General features: G+C 45.0%; 1 protein-coding gene across 6 annotated transcripts in view; it reads left to right on the top strand.

The window, feature by feature from the left end:
• melk (maternal embryonic leucine zipper kinase) overlaps nucleotides 1–24,392 on the top strand; it is a 126,175-nt gene that overhangs the window by 22,974 nt on the left and 78,809 nt on the right. For all 6 annotated transcript variants that reach the window (XM_038804558.1, XM_038804553.1, XM_038804554.1 and 3 more), the window contains exons 3-5: nucleotides 2,382–2,467; nucleotides 2,706–2,822; nucleotides 13,838–13,981. In XM_038804558.1, the coding sequence (XP_038660486.1) occupies nucleotides 2,382–2,467; nucleotides 2,706–2,822; nucleotides 13,838–13,981 (347 nt within the window). The remainder of the gene's footprint in view (nucleotides 1–2,381; nucleotides 2,468–2,705; nucleotides 2,823–13,837; nucleotides 13,982–24,392) is intronic.

Genomic DNA, 24,392 nt, shown 5'->3' with positions numbered 1-24,392 from the left:
TGGCGCCCCCAAGACCGCGTCTGCGACAGGGTCGGCGCCTACAGGTCTGACACGGACATGGCTCCTCATCCATTGGTTCTGGAGAAGGCTCCCTTCAGGGAGGAATGTCCGACGGCCACTGCCGTCGAACCGGACGTCGCCTCGCCCAAGGTACCGCAGGGGTGCAGGGGGACGCTTTTGGACGGAAGGGGTTGCGCCCCAAGGCGTGCACCTCCATTCCCTGTAGCTCCTGCACTCCCCGTTCTGTGCTCTCTCGGGACAATACTATTTGAATGGCCTGCTGAAAAGTCAATGTTGGCTCGGCTAACAACTTTCTCTGGGTGGCCGCATTGTTAATACCACAAACCAAATGGTCGCGTAACATTTCTGATAAGGTCTCACCATAGTCACAGTACTCCGCAATCCTGCGTAGCCTTGATAGAAAGTCGGCAAGGGATCCTCCAGGGGTCCTCTCAGCGGTATTAAACCGGTAACGTTGGACTATCGTTGGCATTAGGTTAAAATGTTGCCCCACAAACGTTTTGATGTCCGGCGCAGCTGGATACGTAAGGCTCCTAATCACCCCAAACGTATGCGGGCCGCAGGCGGTGAGCAAGATGACCACCTGGCGCTCGTTTTCGGTGATATTGTTTGCCCGGAAATAGTAACGCATCCATTGCACGTACTGGTTCCAAACTGGCCAGCTTTATTTATGCAGGGAGTCTGCTAATGATTTCTCCGCCCCCCCCCCCCCCCCCCCCCCCCCCCCCCTTCCCCTTCATTGGGGAAGCTCATACTCCCACAGGATTGTGGGATTGTCATTAGTCCCCAGCCAATGGTAAGCAGGCAGGTTATAACAATGTTGTATACATGCGAGAAGGAGGAGTACTCCCTACTCCCTCTTCCGCCGGGTTCCTAAACCTCCACGGATTAGCCATCCCCACCTTTTCCATGAACCGTCCCACGCCTTCACCATCCTCAACCATCCCATTGATTTAAGGCCCGACCTATCCACCCTCTGTTTCACCACACAGTTAAAATCATCCCCCATAATCAACTGATGCATGTCTAGGTCCGGAATTGTTCTCTGCAATCCCTTCACAAACCCCACATCGTCCCAATTTGGCGTGTAAACGTTCACTAGCACCATCAGTGTCCCCTCCAACACTTTGCTCACTATCACATACATACCTCTCACCCGGGTCCCGCACTTCCTTGGCCCCTAAAAACCCTGTCCTTTTGCTCAGCAAGATGGCTGCCCCTCCGCAACTTTAAATCAAACCCTGAGTGGAATATCTGACCCATCCCTTTCTCAACTTGACCCGATCCTTCACCTGGAGATGCGTTGCTTGCAGGAAGACCACCCCCGCCTTCAAGCTCCTCAAGTGTGCGAAGACCTGAGACCTCTTCACTGGCCTGTTCACTCCCTGTACATTCCATGTTACAAACCTTACTGGAGGCTTACGCCTCCACTCCCATCCCGCCATCCTTCCCTTCCAATTCTACCTCCTTTGATTTTGCCTGAACTGGGCCCATCCAAGATGGCACCCTACTCTGCCCATGACCAAGTGCATTCTCCAGCACTGACACATTGCATCCCCCACGGCCACCTCCCCCACCTCACTTCCGTTCATCAACATTACCTGCCAGGGTGGCAGCTGCTGCCCAAAGGACCCTCCTACCTACCCCTCCCTTTGCCCTTCCCTTCTTGGTCTGTGCAAGCGACTGGCCTTGGAGCCCACCTTCCCCCAAACAAACAAGTACAGTTCCAAAACCCAGGTCACCCCCTGCAAAAAGGAAAACACAAGTGGTGGCGGGGGTTGGGGGGGCAATTGCCCCAAAACAAACAATCCCCTATCCGAAAAAAGCCCCCCCCCCTCTCCAGCACCCACAGTACCCGCATCTTCAGATCACTGTTGATCCAGCTCATCCATCTCCTGTCAACTTTCGGTTCTCTGTTTGCTGAAGTTTGCTGAATCTCGGGGTACACTGCCTGAGTTCTGTCTTATCTACAGTAATCTTCCTGCCCCAATTGATTCCAATCAATCTAGCCAGTGGGGAAAATGTTCTCATTCTCTTCCCCTGGTGACTGGCTGTTCTTGGTCTCATTCCTACTACCACTGCTGATCTGAATTATCCTCCTCCGTCCTCTGCCCACTTCCCCCATGTTGGTCTATTATACTCCACCCTCTAATGCTGTTCACTTGCAAAAATTCCATTGATCTCTTGCTAAGCATGCACCACTGGAGACCTACAATCACATTTTAAAGAATTCAGGCAATGCTAAATTATCTGAAGGATAGTTCATAAGGTTGGGAAGTCTGATGCAACTTTGAAAGTAAAACTTACTAGTCCTTGGAGAAATATCAAATAAAATGATTGAATTTTCTTTTTCCCTCCAGGGGGGTTTGCCAAAGTAAAGCTGGCTCGTCACATACTGACGAAGGAAAAGGTTGCTGTAAAGATCATGGACAAAGAATCACTTGGGGTAAGTTTGCAGAAAAATAATGGAAGGATGATTTCACCTGAAACAGTTAACTCCACCTGTCTTAAGAGTTTGACTCATTTTGAGATATACTTTTGAAGGTGTCATTAAGAACTTTTGAGATTGCCTTTCATTTCTCTTGAAACTCTAATTGTTAATTAAACAAGGCTTTTAATCCAATCAGGCCGTGGTTAATTCACATAAAGCAGATTGTCCTGATGTATATATTTTTCTCTGGCAGGACGACTTGCCTCGTGTTCAAACAGAAATTGAAGCAATGAAGAATTTGAGTCACCAGCATATTTGTCGTTTGTACCATGTTATAGAGACAGCACAAAAGATCTTCATCATCCTGGAGGTAACCATCTGAATAAAGACATTTAAATTAATTGTATGCATTTTGAAATTTCAAAACAAACTGTCCTACTTTCTTTGATCTATTCACATTGAAGAATGTCAGGAGTGATTGAATTTCTTTCAAATCAGAAATGTGTAGTATTTAGAATGGGTATTTATTTTTGCCCCATTTCAACCAAAGAAAATGTGCTTAATGTATTAATTAAAATACAAAATGAGAATGCTTCCTTCTCTGCTTGTTTTGTTGGCACCTCTTTCCCATATCTAAATCCTAGTTGTACTTTCGATATATCTGGATTTGGTTTCTGTTTCTAACCATTTGGCAAGAATTAGTTTTGGGTAATCTATGGAGATTGTAGTTGTATCATTTGATTTGAAACAGGTCAAAACATTTAAGTGTATTCAGATTGCCTGGACCAGATGGAGTTCACGCCAGAGTTCACGATGCAGTTTGATCACCGACATGATACAGTTCCCACTTTGTACCAACATTAAAGTTGCAGTGAAAGTCCAGATTGGAGCTGGCTTGGGTCAGCTAGAATGTGACATATGGAGGATGTGTTTGGCACCACATTGAAAGCAAATCCAACATTGTCAAACCAAATATAAATCCAGCATTGTCAAACCAAATATAAAAATAACTCATGTGCAAGTAATTTATATATTCAAGCACAGGATGATATCTCTGAAATAATTAAAGTTTGTTGGCCTTGGCGCAGTGGTAATAATAATCTTTATTAGTGTTACAAGTAGGCTTACATTAAGACTGAATGAAATTACTGTGAAAAACCCCAGTCGCCACACTATGGTGCCTGTTTGGGTACAGTGAGGGAGAAATTCAGAATGTCCAATTCACCGAACAAGCGTGTCTTTTGGGACTTGTGGGAGGAAACTGGGACACCCGGAGGAAACACACGGGGACAACGTGCAGACTCCATACAGACAGTGACCCAAGTCGGGAATTGAACCCGGGTCCCTGGCGCTGTGAAGCAACAGTGCTAACCACTGTGGGTTAACGGTGCCGCGCTACCTCAGAATCAATTAAACATAGAACAGTACAGCACAGAACAGGCCCTTCGGCCCTCGATGTTGTGCCGAGCAATGATCACCCTACTCAAACCCACGTATCCACCCTATACCCGTAACCCAACCCCCCCCTTAACCTTACTTTTTAGGACACTACGGGCAATTTATCATGGCCAATCCACCTAACCCGCACATCTTTGGACTGTGGGAGGAAGCCGGAGCACCCGGAGGAAACCCACGCACACACGGGGATGACGTGCAGACTCAGACAGTGACCCAGCCGGGAATCGAACCTGGGACCCTGGAGCTGTGAAGTATTTATGCAAACACTTGGACTACCTGCCTTGCTGGTTAAGGCACAAAGCGCTCTGAGATAAGATTCTAAATTGGTTCTAATACAGCAGTGATGGCTAGGTGTCACCATAAGTTGGCATATTGACTTTAAATAAAGGCATAAACACGCTGACAAATGTGCTGAACAAACAAAGAAAAGTACAGCACCTCCAAGCCTGTGCCGACCATGCTGCCCGTCAAAACTAAAATCTTCTACACTTCCGGGATCCGTATCCCTCTATTCCCATCCTATTCATGTATTTGTCAAGATGCCCCTTAAACGTCACTATTGTCCCTGCTTCTACCACCTCCTCTGGCAGCGAGTTCAGTCACAGCCTTCCAATCAGAAAATTTGCTTTAAATTTGCGCGGTAATCCTAAATTTAGAAGATTTAAGGGTGATTGATCAAAGATTTCAAGATATTAATGGGAACTAAAAGATGGGGTTGATAGAAGTAATCTATATCGACTCGTTTGGGAGTCTAGGATGAGACGGCATCCTCTAAATGTTACAGAAGTATTTCAGGAGTAAAGTTAGGCAACATTTCTACTTTTGAATTCAAGATTATTTTATTAGAAATAATTCCAAGCACATTTAGCACTCTTAATTGCTCTGCTGACCTGCGATGTTGCTTTTAATGATCTGGTCCCCTTGCTGTTCCAACTTATGCAGTTTCTTATTTTCTAAGGTGGTGTTGACGTTACATGGAAGTGCATCATCTCACAATTGTTCATAGTCAAGTAAATTAACCATTTGCATAATCTGAAAGTATATTTTTGAAAAACATTTAAATTTTTAATCTTTATTGTCACAAGTTGGCTTACATTAACAATGCAATGTAGTTACTGTGAAAAGCCCTTAGTCGCCACATTCCAGTGCCTGTTCGGGTACACCGAGGGAGAATTCAGAATGTCCAAATTATCTGACAGCACATTTTTTGGGACTTGTGGGAGGAAACCGGAGCACCCGGAGGACACCCACGCAGACACTGGGAGATTGTGCAGACTCTGCACAGACTGACCATAGCCGGGATTTGAACTGGGACCCTGGTGCTATGATGCAGCAGTGCTAACCACTGTGCTACCGTACATTGAAGGCATTTTCAATATATGCATAACCAAGTAGTACAAAAGTCAACTGCGGCAACAGGAACCAAACCTCTCCCGGCGCCTGCCCCACTTTTCCAATTTTTCACCCCACCTCCCCATCCTGGCCAAAAAAACGAACCCCACCCGCAGTCGACTCAATAGTCCTTTAAAGAAGTCGATGAACAGCTTCCACTTTGGTGAATCCCTTCTCCGACCCTCAAATGATGAACTTGATCTTTTCCGAATGCAGGAACTCTGCCAAATTGCTCACCCATACCCCTGCCTTTGGCGGCTCCAAGTCCTGCCAACACCACAAAAACCATCTCCGGGCTCTCAGGGAGGTAAAGACCAAGATGTCAGCCTCTCTCCCCACCTGCTTTCCTGCAACCTCCAACACTCCAATTATTGCCACCTCCGGACTCTTGAGCTACCTCTATCCCCAAAATGTTTGACATTATGTCCGGAAATCCCGTCCAAAACCCCCTCAACCTTGGACACACCCAAAACATATGCACATGATTCGCCCGCCTCCCCGCACACCACCCGCACACATCCTCCACCCTTGGAAAGAACCGATTCATTCTCTGGTGCACCACCTTAAATTGGATAAGGTTTAATCTTGCACATGACGAGGACGCGTTCACCCTCCGTAGAGCTTCACTCCATACTCCGGCCCCCAACGTCCCACCTAATTCCACCCACTTGCGCCTAACCTCCTCCACAGGAGCATGTTCCCTCTTCAACAGCTCCCCGTATATATCCACAACCTTGCCCTCCCCTATCTCATCCTCGGACAACAGCTGATCCAGCATTGGTGGCAGCAGCATTGGAAACAACGGCACCTCCTTTTTCATGAAGTCCCTAACCTACAGATATCTGAACTTATTCCCCTGTGGCAAATGATGTGGCCCTCCAACTCCTCCAGGCCTGCCAACATCCCTCCCACAAGCAAATCCATATAATATTCTATCCCCACCTGACTCACAAACCTCAAGATCATCCCGTTAACATTCCTAAAAAAGGACCTGGGCAGAAAAATCAGGAAGTTTTGGAACAAAAAACTTTGGCAACACTGTCATCTTTACTGTTTTGACCCGACCCTCTAAAGGCAATGGCAACATTCTCCACCTCTTAAAGTCCAACTTCATTCCCTTCACCAGCCATGCAAAATTCAACTGACGCAGATGGGCCCAACTCTGTGCCACCTGTAGCCCAAGGTAGTGAAAGCTCGCCCCCACCAAACGAAGCGGCAGTTCTCCCAACCTCTCCTGTCCACTAGCATTAATTGAGAATACCTCGCTTTCCCCCATAAGCTTATACCCTGAAGAGCAGCCAACCCCCCCCCCCCCAAAATCCCCATGATCCTATCAAAGCTCTCGACCGGGTCTGAAATATATAGAAGGAGATCATCTGCGTACAAAGAAACTTTGTGCTCGACACCCACCTCCTGCTCAATACTCCACTTCCTCGAACCCGAAGCACCATTGCCAGACGCTCAATCGCCAGGGCAGGAATCAACGGAGAGAGGAGACACCCCTGCTTGTCCCCGGTGCAACCCAAAATAATCTGAACTGACCTTGTTTGTCCGAACACTCGCCTTCAGCGCCTTATACATTTAAAAAATATATATTCATAGGACGTGGGCTTTGCCGGCTGGGCCAGCATTTATCGCCCATCCCTAATTGCCCTTGAGACGGCCATTAAGAATCAACCACATTGCTGTGAATCTGGAGTCACATGCAGGCCAGACCAGGTAATGATGGCAGATTTCCTTCCCTGAAGGACATTGGTGAACCAGATGGGTTTTTACGACATCATCCGAACCCAGTCCACAAAGTCCTGTCCAAACCTGAACCACCCCAACACCTCAAACAAAAATACCCCATTCGACCCAGTCAAATGCTTTCTCTGCGACCGTTACTACAGCCACTTCCACTTCTTGGCCCTTCGAGGGTATCATTATACCATTAAGCAACCTCTGTACATTCGCCGACAACTGCTGCTCCGTCACAAACCCCATCTGGTTTTTACCTATCATCCCCGACACACAATCCTCTGTCCGCGTTGCCAGCATCTTCGCCAACAACTTTACATCTACATTCATCAGCGAGACCGGACGGTACATTCAACACTGCATCGGGTCCTTGCCCTTATTTAGAATGAGCGATATCGAAGCCTGAGACAGAGTGGTAGGGCAGGTGGTTTGGCCCTTAATTGGAACAATTTAAACAAAAGAAGTCGACTGGGAACCAACCCAAGCAATCCATTACCTCCCTCATCCCGGTCAGGGTCCCAGCCCTTGCCCCTTGACCTCTTCAACCCTCTGAAACACCTCATCCCTTCATTTCCCCTCCCCCGGAGGCTCCAAATTATACCATCTCCGTAAAAAAACCTCAAAAACCCAGTTCACTCCCTTCGGCTCCAATACCACTGTGCCCCTATCATCTCTCGCCCTCCCAATTTCCCTTGCTGCCGCCTCAACTAGTGCACAAGCAGCCTGCTAACTTTCTCACCATGCTCATATACCGCCCCTCTCGCTCTATGCAATTGCCCCACTTCCTTTCCCCTGGACACCAGGCCACCTGGAGCCCTTGCCTCTCCTTCAGCAATGCTTCTCGGGCGCCACCGAATATCTCCGATCCACCCTCGGAATGTCCGCCACCTACCCCGACCTCTCAGGCCGCTGAGCCTCACTCCACCGCCCGCAAGTCCACCCAATGCGGCGCGTGGTCAGAGACCACAATCGCCGAATACTCCTATCCAATATCCCGCCAACAGAGCCTTATCTAAGACAAAGAAATCAATCTGGGAGTACACCCAGTGTCAATGCAAGACACAAAAACTCCTTCGGCCTTTCAAACCGTAACAGGTCCCTTACAAAATAACTAGCCGACGCATGTCCTGGTCTGGAATCTTTGTTAAACCTGCCTCAGAAAATCCACATTGTCCCAATTAGGGGCATATACATTCATTAACACCACTAGCATCCCCTCCAGATTCCCACTCGCCATCACAAACCTACCCCCAGGGTTATTTTACAATATTTCCCACCTCAAAAGCCACCTTCTTATTGATCAGCACCGCCACCCCCTCGCTTCCATATCCAACTCCAAATGGAACATCTGCCCCACCCAGCCCTTCCCCAGCCTCGTCTCATCCCCCAACTTCAAGTGCATCTCCTGAAGAAACACCACGTCCACCTTCAAACCCCTTGAATGCGCAAAAACGCGAGACCTTTTAACTGAGCCATTCAAACCCCAAATGTTCCATGTAACCAAGCTAGTTGGGGGGGCTCCGCGTACCCCCCTCCCCTCGCCAATCAGCCATAGCCGCTTTTCAACCAGCTCCCCCAGGCCTCGCTCACCCTTGGAGCTCTCCACAAAATATCCGCTGCTACCTCCCCTTAACCAACTCCACCCATGTCAGCGCCCCCTCCATCCCCCGCATGAACAAAGAAAAAGAAATCCCAACCCCCTCACTCCCTCCACAGATCGCCCCCATTCTTCACTCCTGTTAACAAGCCAACCAGATATTATGGTGACCCCCACTCGAGACTGCTGCCTGCCCCCCAGCCACCCTTCACCCGCAATTCCTCAAAAACAGTAAAACACACTTACCCAGACACATTAAATACACCAAGCCAGCTGGTATGCAGACCCAAATTCCCCACCTTAACATCTCCAAAGTTCAATGTCCTCACACACATCCCAGTTCATGGTTTCTCATAAATTGACTTCCCTCCTCCGGTGTGACTTTATAAAACTCTCAATTCTGGTGCATGATCCACAAACTAGCAGGTTACAACACCCTGAACTTCACTCCTTCCTTCTAGAGGATCGCCTTGATCCGATTGACACCGGCCCACCCCTTTGCCAACTCTGCACCCAGGTTCTGATAGATCCTCAGCACGTTCCCTTCCCAGGTGCACTTTCTCGTTTCCTTCGCCCACCTCAGTATCTTACCTTCTCCCGCCACCTCTTCAGATTCTCCGCTGCGAGCACCATGTCTCCAATGTGGTCAGACAATTCTCATGCTCGCCCACCACCTCCTCCACCTTCTGGAGCTCAAGACCTTGCGCCTCCAGACTCTGCTCCACTCTCTTGATAGCTGCCCCAAGCGGCTTCACCACCTTCGCTAGGTCCTCTTGAGGCCTCCTGTCTCTGCTGCTGGAATGTAGCATTCAGAAAGTCCACCAGTTCCTCAGTAGACCACTGGTCAGGCAACGTCATCCTTGAACCCTCAGCCATCTTTTCCTGTATCACACCTCGAATAACCTCTCACCAGGCTGCTGCCTCCTACTTGTTCCGCTCGTTCGGTAATCCATAAGCCAGCTCCAATGATGGAACAGGACTATTTCTCCATGCTCGTGCATCTCACACCAGCTAACACCTCTTGAATCGGGTGAAAAAGGGCCAGCAATTTCACCTTGTGCGAGAGCCACCAAATGTGCGACCACTCACTCCATGGCTGCCACTGACGATCCATAGTCTGAAATTTTTTAATGTTGTCCTGCATTATGAAGCCTTGTTCCTCAATTGTAGCTTTCCTCCCAGTTTGTAAAATGTAGTTTTTATATTGAATTATGTTGAGTCCTTCCTTTTGATTTCCCTTTGTTCCCATTTCTTTTGGATTACTTCATTATTTTTAGTCCGTGGACTCATAATAGGAATGCATCTTTAAGGAGTGGACTTAAGCTGAAGCAACCTGCTAGTCAGCACAGTGTGTTCCAGGATTTGTTTTTGGAGAGGAGAAAGCAGACTTCTTGGCGCCGAGGGAATCTTAAGGAACAGCTTTGGAGGAAGACTGTTTGATTGACTAGCTGCAACTTGCGGGTTAGCCAAGGACAGTGTTCTGCCTGACAACTGTCAGTGATTAGTTCCTGCGGGATGCTTCTCAGAAAGAGCTGTCAGAAGTGATTAGACCTTGAATGAAGAAGTTGCTCTCTAAAGTAAAGGACTGCTGTATTGTTCTAAAACCAGAGTGCCGGGCACATCTTTATTATATAGTTGAAATGATCTTGAATCAGCCAAGGTCCTCCGTTTTTTATAAATAACATCTAATTATTGTGGCAACTCTGAGTCAAACAGGGCTAGAACTGACTGCGCACTAGTCCAAGCTGTCATGCCAATTACTTATTGCTAAATCCTGATTGTGAATGTAAGTTATGAATAACAGTGCTCTTTCTGATAGCACCGATCTGTGTGAAGCACCACTTTCTGTTACAAATACCTTATCTGTTGTAAAAAATCTTATTCATAATTCATATATTTTAGTATATGACCTTTTTCAATTTTAGGAATTTAAAGTTTGACTAGATAAATTGGAGCATATGGTTGAAAGACTGATGAACGTAAATGCAACTCGAACAAGCCTCAATTTATTATACTTAAAGGAAGCTTGTGCTTATTCAATAAAGTTGTCGTTGACAGTGGGAACATGGATGACTTTTTGTTCGACTGGTGGTAGAGTCAGAGCGTCTCCACTTAAGTAATTTAAATCTTTTATTGAAGCATGTAGTTCCCAGATGAAGAGCATTTGGTCAACAGCAGAGTTCCCTAATGGAGTTAGAAATTTTGGAGAAAGATCACAAAACACACTATTCATATTGGGTATGGGGTATTAAATCACGAGTTGATGAAGGTAAAATAATTAATTTACATATATAATTTAAGGACATCCCAAAGCATGCCATGTTGGCATAGAAATTAAGGGATAGAAGTTTCTTTTGTTTTAGAAAGATCAAAGCAAGCAGTTGCAGTCTTACTTTGGTATAAACTGCATCACATTGATTTTAAGAGCTAACCGGAGGATCATTAGTCAGGCCTGCACTTTAAAAATGTGGGTGGGGCTCAAGAACCATTTGGATTTTGTGGTAAAAACAGCTGGAAGATTTACCTAGCTTGTAGCTCCAGGAGGAAATCTCCATTAGTCCTCACAGAGCCAAGTGGCAGAAAGCAGTCAGCCTAGTTCGTTTGAAAAGCTGGGGAAAGCATCGGAGTATTTGCTGGCACCAGAAGAATGAGCTGAGGCATCGACAGCCTTGAGGTATGAAAAAAGAGTTGGAGGATCCCTTAGCCAAAATACTCACAGAAGAATCCTTGTAAAATCTTACCTTAGTGAAGAGCTGGAACACGGAGGACAATTAGTGAATTTTAGAGGTCTGTGGCATATCTCATAGATTTGTCTCCACAGTGATCAATGAGCTAATAAAGGATATACTAGCCATAGAGGAAGTGCAGCAAAGGTTCACCAGACTGACTCCGAGAATGGCAGAATCGTCCTATGAGGAGATATTGAGTCGACTCGGCCTGCATTCACTGGAGTTCAGAAGAATGAGAAGGGGTGTCATTGACATGTACAAAGTTCTGAAAGGGCTGGACAAACTGGATGCAGGGATGATGTTTCCTCTGGCTGAGCAGGTCCAGAACAAGGGGTCTCAATCTCAGGATATGGGGTAGACCATTTAGGATTGAGATGAGAGGTTTCTTCATTTAGAGGGTGGTAAACCTGTGGAGTTATCTACCAAATAAGGCTGTGAGGCCAAGGCACAGTATATTTAAGATGGAAATAGACTTCTAGACTCAAAAGGAACCAAAAGATATGATGAGAGATCGGGAACATGGCATTGAGATAGAAGATCACCCATGATTATATTGAATGACTGAGCTTTTCTATGTATTTATGTTTCTATGAACCTCTAAGATTATTGTCATGTATGAGGGAATTATTTGAAAGAAGTTTTAAAAAAAAACAAGTGTGCTTTGTTCAAATTTTTCTATACAATATAATTTTTGTCTTGCTTAAAATCATAAAATTCCATGACCATATTTCTGTAATTAACTATGGGGTGTTCTCTACCAATGTCCCTGCTATCTCTTCTGTAGTTTCCTTGAATATCCATGGGCATACACCATCCAAACGTTTTTTTTAATTTTGCTTGTGTTAATTATTTGCTCCCTTTCTATCCCAATTGTTTATTCTTTAAACTCATCCTCCTGTGAAATATTGATTTTGTAATCTACTTCAGTAAAAACTGAGGCAAAGTAACGATTCAATACTTCGGCCATTTCTCTAGTGTTGTCTCTGCCCATATCCTTACTTTGATTTTCCATCTTATTTAGGTGTCTGTCCAATACTTCCTTATTCTTTTTGTGTTCCTTGATAATTTTGTTTTAGTAATTTCTTATTGCCTTTCAGATGGTTCATTTCTTGCTTTCTTTTAGTAACTTAGTACCTATTTATACTTGTTCTTTCTTTAGATTCAATTTATCTTTATTTATCTACAATGCCCCAAACTTTGCTTGCATGTTTTTAACTTTTTGTGGCCTACATTCTCTTGAACTTCATTCATTACCTTTTTTAAAGATTTCCAACTGTTCTTCCCAGCAAGAAAATTTTCTCCTAGTTTAGCTTCAGTTCCAGCTAAATATACAGTGCAGAAACTGGCCTTTTGGCCCAACCAGTCTATGCCAGCGTTCTTGCAGCAATCTTATATTTCCTCCGCTCCATCTTCCTCTTTTAACTCTCATCAACATTACCATTGATTCCCTTTTCCCTCACGCTTTTCTAGCAACCCTTAAAAATGCATTTATACTATTCACCTCAACTGTTCCCTGTTCCTCTAATTAAATTTTGGGAAGACATAAACCATCGTTTTCTGTCCCTACTCCAACCTCTGTTCCCTAACTGCAGACTCCATCCCTCTCTCTGGCAACTGTCTGAGGCTTCCAGACTGTTTGCAAGCATCAACTTCCCACCTCAATTATTCCAATGTCAAGACCGTCTACTTCCATTTCTGTAACACTGCCTAATGATTCCTACTTAAACCTTGTCCCGTGCCTTTGTTACTTTCAAACTTGACTATTCCAATGCACTGCTGGCTGGCTCCCACCTTCCACCCATTATAAAATTTTAACTCTCCCGAATCTCTGCCGGTATCCAAACTTACGCCAAATTGCATTCACCCGTAATCATGTCATTGCTAGCCTGCACTAGGTTACGGGGTTACGATCCGGCAACACCACAATTTTATAATTCTCATTCCTTGTTTTTAAAATCCATCCATGGTCCTGTCTCTTCCTATCTCTGTAAGCTCCTCCAGTCCTACAATCTTCAGAGTTGTCTGCTCTACCTTGAGCATCATCAATTTTAATTGCTCATTATTTGAGCATCATCAATTTTAATTGCTCCATCTCCACTTCCATTTACCTGGGTCCTAAGTTCTGAAATTTCCTCCTTAAACCTGGATGCTTTTCTTATTCTTTAAGATGCAATTTAAAACCAAGTTTTTGATCACCTAAATAATATCATCTCCATACGTGACTTGGTATTACATTTTTATTGATAATGCTTCTGTGGAGCATCTTGGGACATTTTACAACGGTAAAGGAATTCTATAAATGCAAGGTTGTTCCATTACCTGTAGTAAATCCAATTTTATCAAGTTAGCATGAAAAAAACTGGAGGTCAAATCGATAACATTGATTTGAGAGCATTTAACTTTCATCTTTGCATGTTCTCTTTTAAAAAATCAATTTTTATGCTGTACACACTAACATTTTTGTTGCAGTATTGCCCTGGTGGAGAGTTGTTTGATTACATTATTGCAAAAGACCGATTATCGGAAGAAGAAGCTCGGATCTTTTTCCGTCAAATTGTATCAGCCGTGGCTTACGTTCACAGCCAAGGCTACGCTCATCGGGACCTTAAACCGGTATGTATTACCAGAAAGAGAATTATTTGTAATTTAACCACTGACATGTTATTTGAAACAAAGGACGTTAATATATTATCAAACTTTAAAAAAATATACAGTGGAGAAAATACATTGATTTTTCCCATACTGCATTGGTTTTCTAAGCATCAGAGGACATTAGGGACAACCAACTATTATATCGCAGAATCACACAATTGTTATGGAGCAGAGGGAGGCCATTTGGCCCATCATGTCTACACCGACTCACCAAACAGGTATTATGGCTTAGTGCCATTCCCCTGACTTCTCTCGAATCCTACAAATTGTTCTATTCCAGTAATCATCTGATGTCCTCTTGGATGCTTCAATTGAACCTACCTTCACCAAACCTCCAGGTAGCACATTCCAGACCTGAACCACTAATGTGGAAAAGTTTTTTCTCATATCACACTTGCTTCTTTTGCAAATCACTTCTAAAAATCGGTGCCTTCCCATTCTGGATCATTTTACCAGTGGGACTTGACTGCTCTGTTCAATCCCTTCATGATTTTGAACATGTCTATCAAATCTCCTCTTGGCCTTCTCTCCAAAAACTAGTCCTAACCTTTCCTCCTAACTCTTTCTCATCCCTGGAACCATTCTTTCTCAGCATTAGAACCATTCTTGTAAACCTCTTCTGCAGTCTCTCCAATGTGTTCACATCATTCTTATAGTGTGGCATGCATAACTGAAGATATTACTCTAGCTGCGGTCTAACTAGTGTCTCATATAAGTTCAGCATAACCTCCTTGCCCTTGCATTCTATGCCCCTATTAATACAGCCCAGACATATTATACACTTTATTAACTGCTCTTTCCACCTGTTCTGCCACCTTCAATGATCTATGCACGTATACACCCAGGTACCTCTGTTCCTGGGCCCCTTTAACAACTTACCTCATATTTTACATCACTTCACCCTATTCTAACTTCCAAAATGCACAACCTCAGTTTTCACATTGAACTTCATCTGCCACCTATCTGCCCACTCCACCAACCTGTCTGTGTCCTTTTGAAGTTCTACACTGTTCTCTTTGCTGTTTACAATACTTCTAAGTTTTGTGTTATCCACAAACTTTGAAGTTCTCCCTTGCACACCAAAATCTAGATCAGTAATTTATATCAGGAGAAACAAGGGTCCTGTTATCCATTGACCATTTGCTCTCTGCTTCCTATTATTCAACTAATTTTGTATCCACGTTGTTACTTTTATTCCAAGAGCCATAACTTTTCTCAAGATTGTTGTGTGGTATTGTGGATATCTTCAGAAAGTCCATGCACACCACATCAACAGCTTTACCCTCATTAACCTTTCAGTTACCACCTCAAAAAAACAACCAAGTTAGTTAAATATGATTTCCCTTTTAGAAATCAATGCTTGCTCTTCTAATCAACCCACATTTTTCGACGTGACTGCTAGTTCTATTCCAAATAATTATTTCCAGAAGCTTGCCCACTACTAATGTTAAATTGACTGGTGAGCTGGAATTGCTGGGGCTTTTCTTGCAATCTTTTATGAACTGGAAATAGTGAACCAATTTTTTAAAAAATTTAAAAAATAATATTTTACTTTTCATGTTTTTTTTTCTGGTGCCAGCCAACAAATCAAGATTTACACTACCATACCCTGGTTAACTTCTAACGGCTCATGTCATATTAGCTTAAAAATCCATTGCAACTTGATTTACTTTCCTGCGCCATGGCTTGGAGGTTGTTAGATGTGATGTTTTCACGTGGGTTTTGAAATGGTCTGAGAAGACACTTGGTACTGAACAGATCTGCCCAAACCGTATCTAACGACAGCTGGGTTGGGTCATTTTTCATCCTTTCATGGGATGTGAACACCACTGCCAGGGCCAGCATTTGTTACCCATTCCTTATAGCCCTTGAGCAGGTGGCTGTGGGCAACCACCGTAAACCATTACAGTCTATGTGGTGTAGGTAATCCCGCAGTGCTTTCAGGGAAGAAGTTCCAGACTTTTGACCTAGTGACAGTGAATGAAAGGCAACGACATTCCAAGTCCGGATGGTGTTTGGTTTGGAGGGGAACTTGCAGGTGGTGGCTTTTCCATCCAGTTGCTGTCCTTTTCATTCTAGATCATGAATTTGGAGCACGTTGGTGAGTTCTTGTAGATGATGCGCACTGCTGCAACTGTGCAACAGTTGTGAAGGCAGTGAATGTTTTTTTAAAAATAATTTTGTTTTTGATCATAAATTTAGAGAACCCAATTTATTCCAATTAAAGGGCAATTTAGCGTGGCCAATCCACCTACCTTGCACATCTTTGGGTTGTGGTGGCAAAACCCACGCAAACACAGAGCATGTACAAATTCCATACGGATAGTGACCCAGAGCCGGGATCAAACCTGGGACCTCGGCGCATGAGACAGCAATGCTAACCACTGTGCCACCAGGCTGTCCTTGAAGTGAATGTTTAAGGTGGTGGCTGGAGTGACTTTCAAGCAGGACTGCTTTGTCCTAGTTAGTGTCACTGCTCTTTGTCAGAAGGTAATTGAACCAGATGGAGCTGGTTGGGCCTTGGGTAGTACCTTGAGGAACTCGTGTGGCAGTGCATAGGGATTAAAATGATTGGCCTCTAACAACCATAGCCATCCTCCTTTCTGTTAGGAATGATTCCAACTAATAAAGCTGTTTCCTCAGATTCCCAATGACTTCAATTTTCCTAGGGCTCATTGATGCCACCTTTGGTCAAGTGTTGCCTGTATTTTAAGGGCAGTCAATTTCACCTCCCCCTGGAATTCAGTTGTTTTGTCCATGTCCAAGGCAAGGCTGTACTGAGGTCTGGAGCTGAGTGTACCTGGTGGAACCCTAACTGAACATCAGCAAGCAGGTTATTGCTGAGTAAGAAATGCTTGAAAGCACCATCAGTGACACCTTCTGCCACTTTACTGATGATTCAGAACAGACTGATGAGGATTAATCGGCTGGATTGGATTTGTCTTTCTTTTTCTGGGCTGGACATACCTAAGCAATTTTCCATGATGCTGGCATTGAGCTGTCCTGGAACAGGCTTGGCTTGGTGTGTGGCTAATTCTGGACCATATGTTTCCAGTACTCCGCTTGGATGTTGTCAGGGCCCATAGCCTTTGCTTTAGAGCTTTGATTATCCATTAGTTGTGGGATTGCTTTGCTCTGTCTATTTCATGATGTTTCTGTTTGCCATGCGTGTACTCAAGTTGTAACATCACCTTGTCATAATGCCCCAAGCATCTGAAACCCTTCCTCCTGCACCATGCTTCAAGCCACGTATTCATTTTCTTGACTTCCCATTTCTACACTGGCTGTGGCATGCCACTGGGAGAAATCCAAAGATTACAACCCTCAAGGTCCTTTTTCACTTTCTCCCCTAGCCCCTACAATGGGAGCAGATATTGAGGTCCTGTGTCATTGGTATCAACATGAACCATAGCTTCTGGCTTGCATATTATCTGTGGTGTCCTTCACCCTGACACCAGGGAGACAACACATCATGTGGGACTCATTATTTTATTTATTTTTATAAATTTAGTGTACCCAATTATTTTTTCCAATTAAGGCACAATTTAACGTGGCCAATTCACCTCCACTGCACATCTTTTTGGGTTGTGGGGGTGGGACCCACAAATGTCGAAACAGGAGGCAGTGATGTAGTGGTATTGTCACTGGACTAGTAATCCAGAGACCCAGAGTACTCTGGGGTCCCAGGTCCAAATCCTGCTACTGTAGATGGTGAAATTTGAACTCAAAAAAGTCTGGAATTTAAAGTCTAGTGATGACCATGAAACCATTGTCAATTGTTGTAAAAAAAATAAGACTCATCTGGTTCACTAATGCCCTTTAGGGACAGAAATCTGCCAACCGTACCTGGTCGGGCCTACATGTGACTCCAGATCCACAGAAATATGGTTGACTCTTAACTTTCCCCTCAAGGGCAATTAGGGATGGGCAATAAATGCAGGCACAGCCTGCGACGCCCACATCCCATGAACAAACTTTAAAATAAAATTCTTGATAGCAACACTGACTGCTGGCGTGCCTCTCTACTCCTCAAATGGCCCACACGATTACGAACGATCTATCCCTCCACGTCCATTTGGTATGACAGGGGTCTGCTCTTGGAGACAATTCCGGGACCCAACTTGATCCACTGTCGAAGTTTCTCACTTATTCAGCTTTATTTACCAGAAATGATTTTGCTGTACTATGTGAATCATGGCTTGCTTTCTGATTACTTAGGCTGGCTTCTATCCTCCCTGGCAAATTTGGAAACACAAGACTGTCTCATTTTGAGACGATGTTTCATTAGCAGTTCTGCTGATGGAACTCCGGTTGATGCATGTGGAGTGGTACAATAGCTAAGGAGGAATCATGAGATTTTTGTCTTTAAGGTTCCCCTGACAATTTCTTTAGGCCAGACTTGTAAATTTGGATGGATCTCCAGGCCAGTCAGTTTGATGCTGGGTGGTAAGGAGCAGTTCTAATGTGTTTAATATCATTGAGAACGTTGAAGGTTTGAAACACAACAATTGAGAATACGGTTCCATTGTCTGATACCATGGGCGCGATTCTCTGCTGCCCACGACGGGTCGGAGAATAGCGGGAGGACGTCCCCGACATTTTTCACGCCCTCCCGCTATTCTCCCCCCACGGCCGCCCCACAACACTAATCGCTGCTCGCCGTTTTTTACGGCGAATAGCGATTCTCCCCGGGCCGATGGGCCGAGTTCCCAGGCCTTTACGGCCGTTTTTACGGCAACAAACACACCTGCTTGCTGCCGTCGTAAAAACGGCCGCAACATGCCCGTTCTGGGCATCCAGGGCCCCGATTAGCACGGCAGTACCACGGCCGTGTCAAGGGGAGCATGGGCCCGCGATCGGTGCCCACCGATCGTGGGCAGTGCGTCCGTAACGGACGCACTCTTTCTCGCTCCGCCGCCCCGCAGGATCAGTCCGCGGGGCGGCCGAGGGAGATGACAGCCCCGTGCATGCGCGGGTTGGAGCCGTCCAATCCGCGCATGCGCGGTTGACGTCATCATGCACGTCAGCTGACGTGACGCTTGGCGCGCGGACTTAGCAACGGTCGCTAAGCCCGCGATGCCGTGCTTCACGGGGCCCCGCTGCTAGCCCCGCCCGGGGGGGGAGAATCTGGTCCTGGGAGGGTGCGCGGAGGCTGCCGTGAAACACGACCAGTTTCACGGCAGCCTTTACGACTCTCCGCATTTGCGGAGAATCGCGCCCCATGACTTCAGGTAATCTGAGAGTTGAAAAACATTGATGGAATCTTTTTTTTCCTTTTTAAATTTAGAGTAGCCAATTATTTTTTTTCAATTAAGGGGCAATTAAGTGTGGCCAAACCACCTAACCTGCACATCTTTGGGTTGTGGGGGTGAAACCCACGCAGACACTGGGAGAATGTGCAAACTCCACACGGACAGTGAGCAAACTCCACACGGACAGTGACCCAGGGCCGGGATTCGAACCCGGGTCCTCAGCGCTGCAGTCCCAGTGCTAACCACTGAGCCACTGTGCTGTCCCGATGGAATCCTTTGATGGTAGCATGCGATGTAGGTGACTTCACCTCAAACGTCCATCCATTTAGAGCAGGGGTGGGCAAACTTTTCCGTGCAAGGGCCACATTCAGAAATTCACAATTCACAAAGGGCCGCATAGTATATTAAGTAAAATAATTACTTCACCCGGTTATGATTCTGGGCGCCTCATAGAGAACATAGAACAGTACAGCACAGAACAGGCCCTTCGGCCCTCGACGTTGTGCCGAGCAATGATCACCCTACTCAAGTCAACGTATCCACCCTATACCAGTAAGTAACCCAACAGCCCCCCCCCCCCCCCATTAACCTTAAAAAAAAATTTAAAATTTTTTTTTTTTAATTTTTTTTTTTTTAATGACTTGGTGGGCCGCAGAAATACCTTTGGCGGGCCGCATGCGGCCCGCGGGCCGTAGTTTGCCCACCCCTGATTTAGAGTGTGCATCAATCATGTGCAGAAATAGTGTACCCAGGAATAAACCAACATAATTGGTATATATCCATTCCCACGGGTGCAGTGGGGCTATGTAGGCAACCTTTGTTGCAGTTGGCACCGTTGACAGTGCTTGACTAGCTTCTCGATATTAGAATCAACACCTGTCCACCACACAACCTGACAAGCATCTTCATCGTGGGATACCAGGACAAGAATTGTGTAATTCAACTAGAGCAGCTGTTTGCCTGGTACAGGGATGTCTACTCTTGCTCCCCAGAGTATGATGCCATCCTGACCACTCAATTCATTCTCACGGGTAAAGAATGGTTTCATTTGCTCCAACTGGCTCATTTACCCATCTGATAAAGGTTTTGTCTCAATTTGGACAGAAGTAAATCTTGATTGGTCCAGTGCCTGATCTGCTTCACTGAGACTGCAGCATTAATTTCTTGCGGTTCAGGAGTGCATGTGATGGTTTCTTGCAAGAATAGGCAGCTAAGAGCATCCACACTTGCTACGTTCGTTCCAGGTCGGTGCTTGAAAGTATATTCTTAGGGCAGAATTAATGGCCATCATTGAATTCTTGCCAAGGCGATTAACGGGATAGTCGCCTCCTTGAAGAGATGCGAGCGGTTTGTGGTCAGAATTGATGGTAAAGTGTCTACCATGTAAGGTACTGGTGGAATTTGTTGACACCAAAGCCTATCGATAGTGCTTCCTTCTTGATATGCGAGGAGCCTACTTCGACCACTTGAGAGGTTTCTTGACACGTTAACCTAACGGCTTTTCACAGCTGTCATCCATCTCATGGGACAACACTGTACCAACACCATGTGGAGAAGGATCACTGGTCAATAACATTTCTTTAGATGGGTCAAAGTGTACAAACAGATTTGACGAATGCAGCAATTGCTTTGCTCTGTTTGCAAGCAATGGCTTTACTCTGCTGAAAGCTTTCTCCTGGGGAGCATTCCAAGACTGTCTATGGTGTTTTTTAGCAAAATATGCAAGGGAGCCAATACTGTTGATAAATGTGGTTAAATAGACATCCATAGTAGTTTATCCCCCAAAACTATTTTAGTTCAGTTGTATTTTTGTGGGCAGGTGCCTCCTTTATCACCTTGACCTTGTTTTTCACTGCGTGTAATCTTTGTGCATCTACACGGTGCCCCAGGTAGGTCCTCCGCCACCACAGTGGTTTGAAAGGTGCACTTCTCTTTCTTGAAGTAAACTCCAGCCTCCTGAAATCTCTTTAACACCTCCACTAAGTTTGATAGATGTTCAACCTCCATTGATCCAGTTATAAGGGCATCATCAAGGTATGCTACAACCCACAACAGCCCCTGTAGCAGATTCTCCATTGTCCTTTGGAATAGTACACATGCCAAAGAGGTGCCAAAAGTCAAGCATGTGTACTGGAACAGGCTTTTGTGTGCATTTATTGTGACATACCCCCGGAAAGTGTTCTAATTCCACTTACTAGTACGCGTGACACATATCCAGCTTTATGTAAGGTTGACCTCTTGCCAGCTTTGCATACAGGTCTTCAAATCTCGGGATTGGACATTTGTCCAGTTTGGTGGCCTGATTAACTATTCGCTTATAATCGACACAAATGTGGATAATATTGTCTAATTTCAATGCAGGGACTATAGGTGCTACCCTTTCCAAGAACTGAACTGGCTGGATAATGCCTAGTTATTCCAACCTGTTTAACTCCATATCCACTTTCTCTCATAGGTATATGGCACCATTGCCTTAATTGAGGAGTTGCATCTGGATCCACTTAAATTGTAACACCATTGTGCCTTTTATTTTTATTGCATCTCCTGTACACGTCTTCAACTTGGCAGAAATGCTGTTCAATTTCAATGGTTGCACTCCTCTTGGGTCCTGAAATGCATGCTTGCCCATTACAGTGGCTGATGCTGTTGTATCCGCTTCCATCTTAAGATGCTTCCCATTTACGTAGAGTAATAGGGTCTATCTTTTTTTTAGATTAAACCGAGTGAATACCAGAATCACAAGTGCTAGGTTCTTCTACATTGTATACCTGTAGCATCTTGGTTGATTGATTACTCTCTGATCTTGACTTCACTCTGGACTGTTTTATCAAATGTCTTCTTTTGTGACATGTCCTCTTTTGTGACAAAAACACTCAGCCTCGTTGAACCAACATGGAGTGTGGTTACCTCCACGTCAATAGCATTTCCTTTTGAGCATTACTGACTGACTGCCTATTCTGTACCTTTTTTATTTTGTTGGTGGCTCAAATTTTTCCTGCTTCACATCTATGGTGGTTCTGACTCCACGGCTGGCTGCAGATTCCTGCCCTAACTTGTCAGTGGAGCCATTTTGTGTGTTCTGCAACTCATGAGCACCTTTTTCAGCGCTCTCCATGGCCAGTGCTATCTCTATTGCTTGTTTAAAATTTATGTCAACGTCTGCAATCTGCATTGAATAGCGTCATTGTTCATGCCACAGGCTAACCTATTCCGTAACGTGTCATATGGAGTGGCCCAAAATTGCAATACTCCGATAATTGCTTCAGTTTAGTGATGTAAATTATCACTGGCACTACGGCGCTGAGGACCCAGTTCGATTCCTGGCCCTGGGTCACTGTCCATGTGGAGTTTGCACATTCTCCCAGTGTCTGCGTGGGTTTCACCCCCACAACCCAACGATGTGCAGCTTAGGTGGATTGGCCACGCTAAATTGCCCCTTAATTGGAAAAAAATAATTGGGTACTGTAAAAAAAAATTTTTTTAAAAGAAAGTTTAGTAATGTAAGTCATCACCAATTTGCCTGGGGCTCTTGCCCTCGAATTAAATTTGAATCTCTGGAGTATGACTGATGGTTGAGGTTGCAATTGAGCCTTCACCAAATCCACAAGCTCACTAAATCTACAAGCTCACTAAAGGATTTGGAGTCCTGCACGGTTGGGGCTGTAAAACTGCAAATAAGGTTATAGGTCTTGTTCTTTAAGGTTTTTTTTAGTTAGGGCATCACGATCGGCACAGGCTAGGAGGGCCGAAGGGCCTTTTCCTGTGCTGTATTGTTCTTTGTTCTGTACTTTTCTTTGTTCTTTGTCTGAGTTCCACAAACACGTAGGAGAATTGCTTTGAATTTTGCCTCCTCCCCTATTTTGTTTGCTTGAAAATAATAGCCAAGGGCTCGACTTATTGTGTCCAGTCCTCAGAGGAGAAGTCAAATGGAGTCAAAAAGTCAGCTGTTCGCCCAAAATGAGGCACTCTGATGAGTACTTCAGACTTCGATTAGAACATGATACTCACAGGTGTCGAGCCAGAGTCAGTTTCAAAATAATTTATCCTTGTCACCAGATGTAAAGATGAACTTTCAAAGACTTTATCAATGAAAACAAAAGTTATTTATTCATAAGAATACAACAGCCTCATGGCTGCAGCTAGCTCCTAATGTGTGTCTTTGCCTAGAAACCTCTCAACATGGGGTGATTCCACACTCTTTCGTCCCGATAGCTCGCACAGGCCAGGTGACCCTTACTCCTCTGTGTTGCCCTTAAAGGGACAATCACCACAGTGACCCACAGCCCAAAGTTCCAGTCCTTTGCTTCCAGATGGTCAGCTACCTACTATCATTATCCTTAACTCCCACTGCATGGGGGGTGTGATTACCTCCTTGAACTTACAATCCAGGAAATTCCCATCCTCCCTGATGTTCCTCAGTGACTCCAGTTGACCAAGCTCCAAAATCCTGAGCTCTGGCTGGAGACACTTCCTACACAGATGGTGGTGTGCCCCCCCCCCCCCCCCCCCCCCCCCTCCCCGACTCATCAAGCGCCCTGAAGTTCCTATATGGCACAAGAATTGCAAGCAGTACTCTGATGCCCATCCATAATGTATGAAAAACAAACTCTGTTGACTTGTTGACAATCTAGTTAATGTCCTGTTTAAACTGTGCATTTTAATTAATACCTCTAGACCTCTAAACACTCTTATGAATTTGCCTATAGCTGTACTATCCCTAATTTGAAATTAATACTCTAGTTTAAAGAGAGAAAAGAGAACAATATTCTAACCTTGGGCAGGTAACCTGTGAAGAAAACATAAAAGACGTCCAGATATTTAAACTTTATGTTCTGTTTCCAAGCTCTAATCATGGCCTGTGTTCTGAAAATAAGTTCTTTAAATTTTACTGTGCTGTATCTCTCTGCTGCCCAGTAAAGTTCCATGTATTTTTTCAGTGTTTCCCAAATTGGGTTCCAAGGAGCCCTGGGGTTTTGCAAGGCTCACCCAGTCGTGATGCAGTAGGTCCGGCTGTTTAAATTAAGAAAAGATAAGCTGCTCTTCCAGCTTGATCAATTGAAGGTATTTCTTTCACTTTGTTCGCTACTGATGAGTGCACTGGCCAGCCTATTAGAGGCCAA

Source organism: Scyliorhinus canicula, chromosome 8 (genome assembly GCF_902713615.1).
Source record: "Scyliorhinus canicula chromosome 8, sScyCan1.1, whole genome shotgun sequence".
Lineage (NCBI taxonomy): Eukaryota > Metazoa > Chordata > Chondrichthyes > Carcharhiniformes > Scyliorhinidae > Scyliorhinus > Scyliorhinus canicula.
Note: the sequence above shows the minus strand (reverse complement) of the source record. Positions and strands in the feature narration are given on the sequence as shown.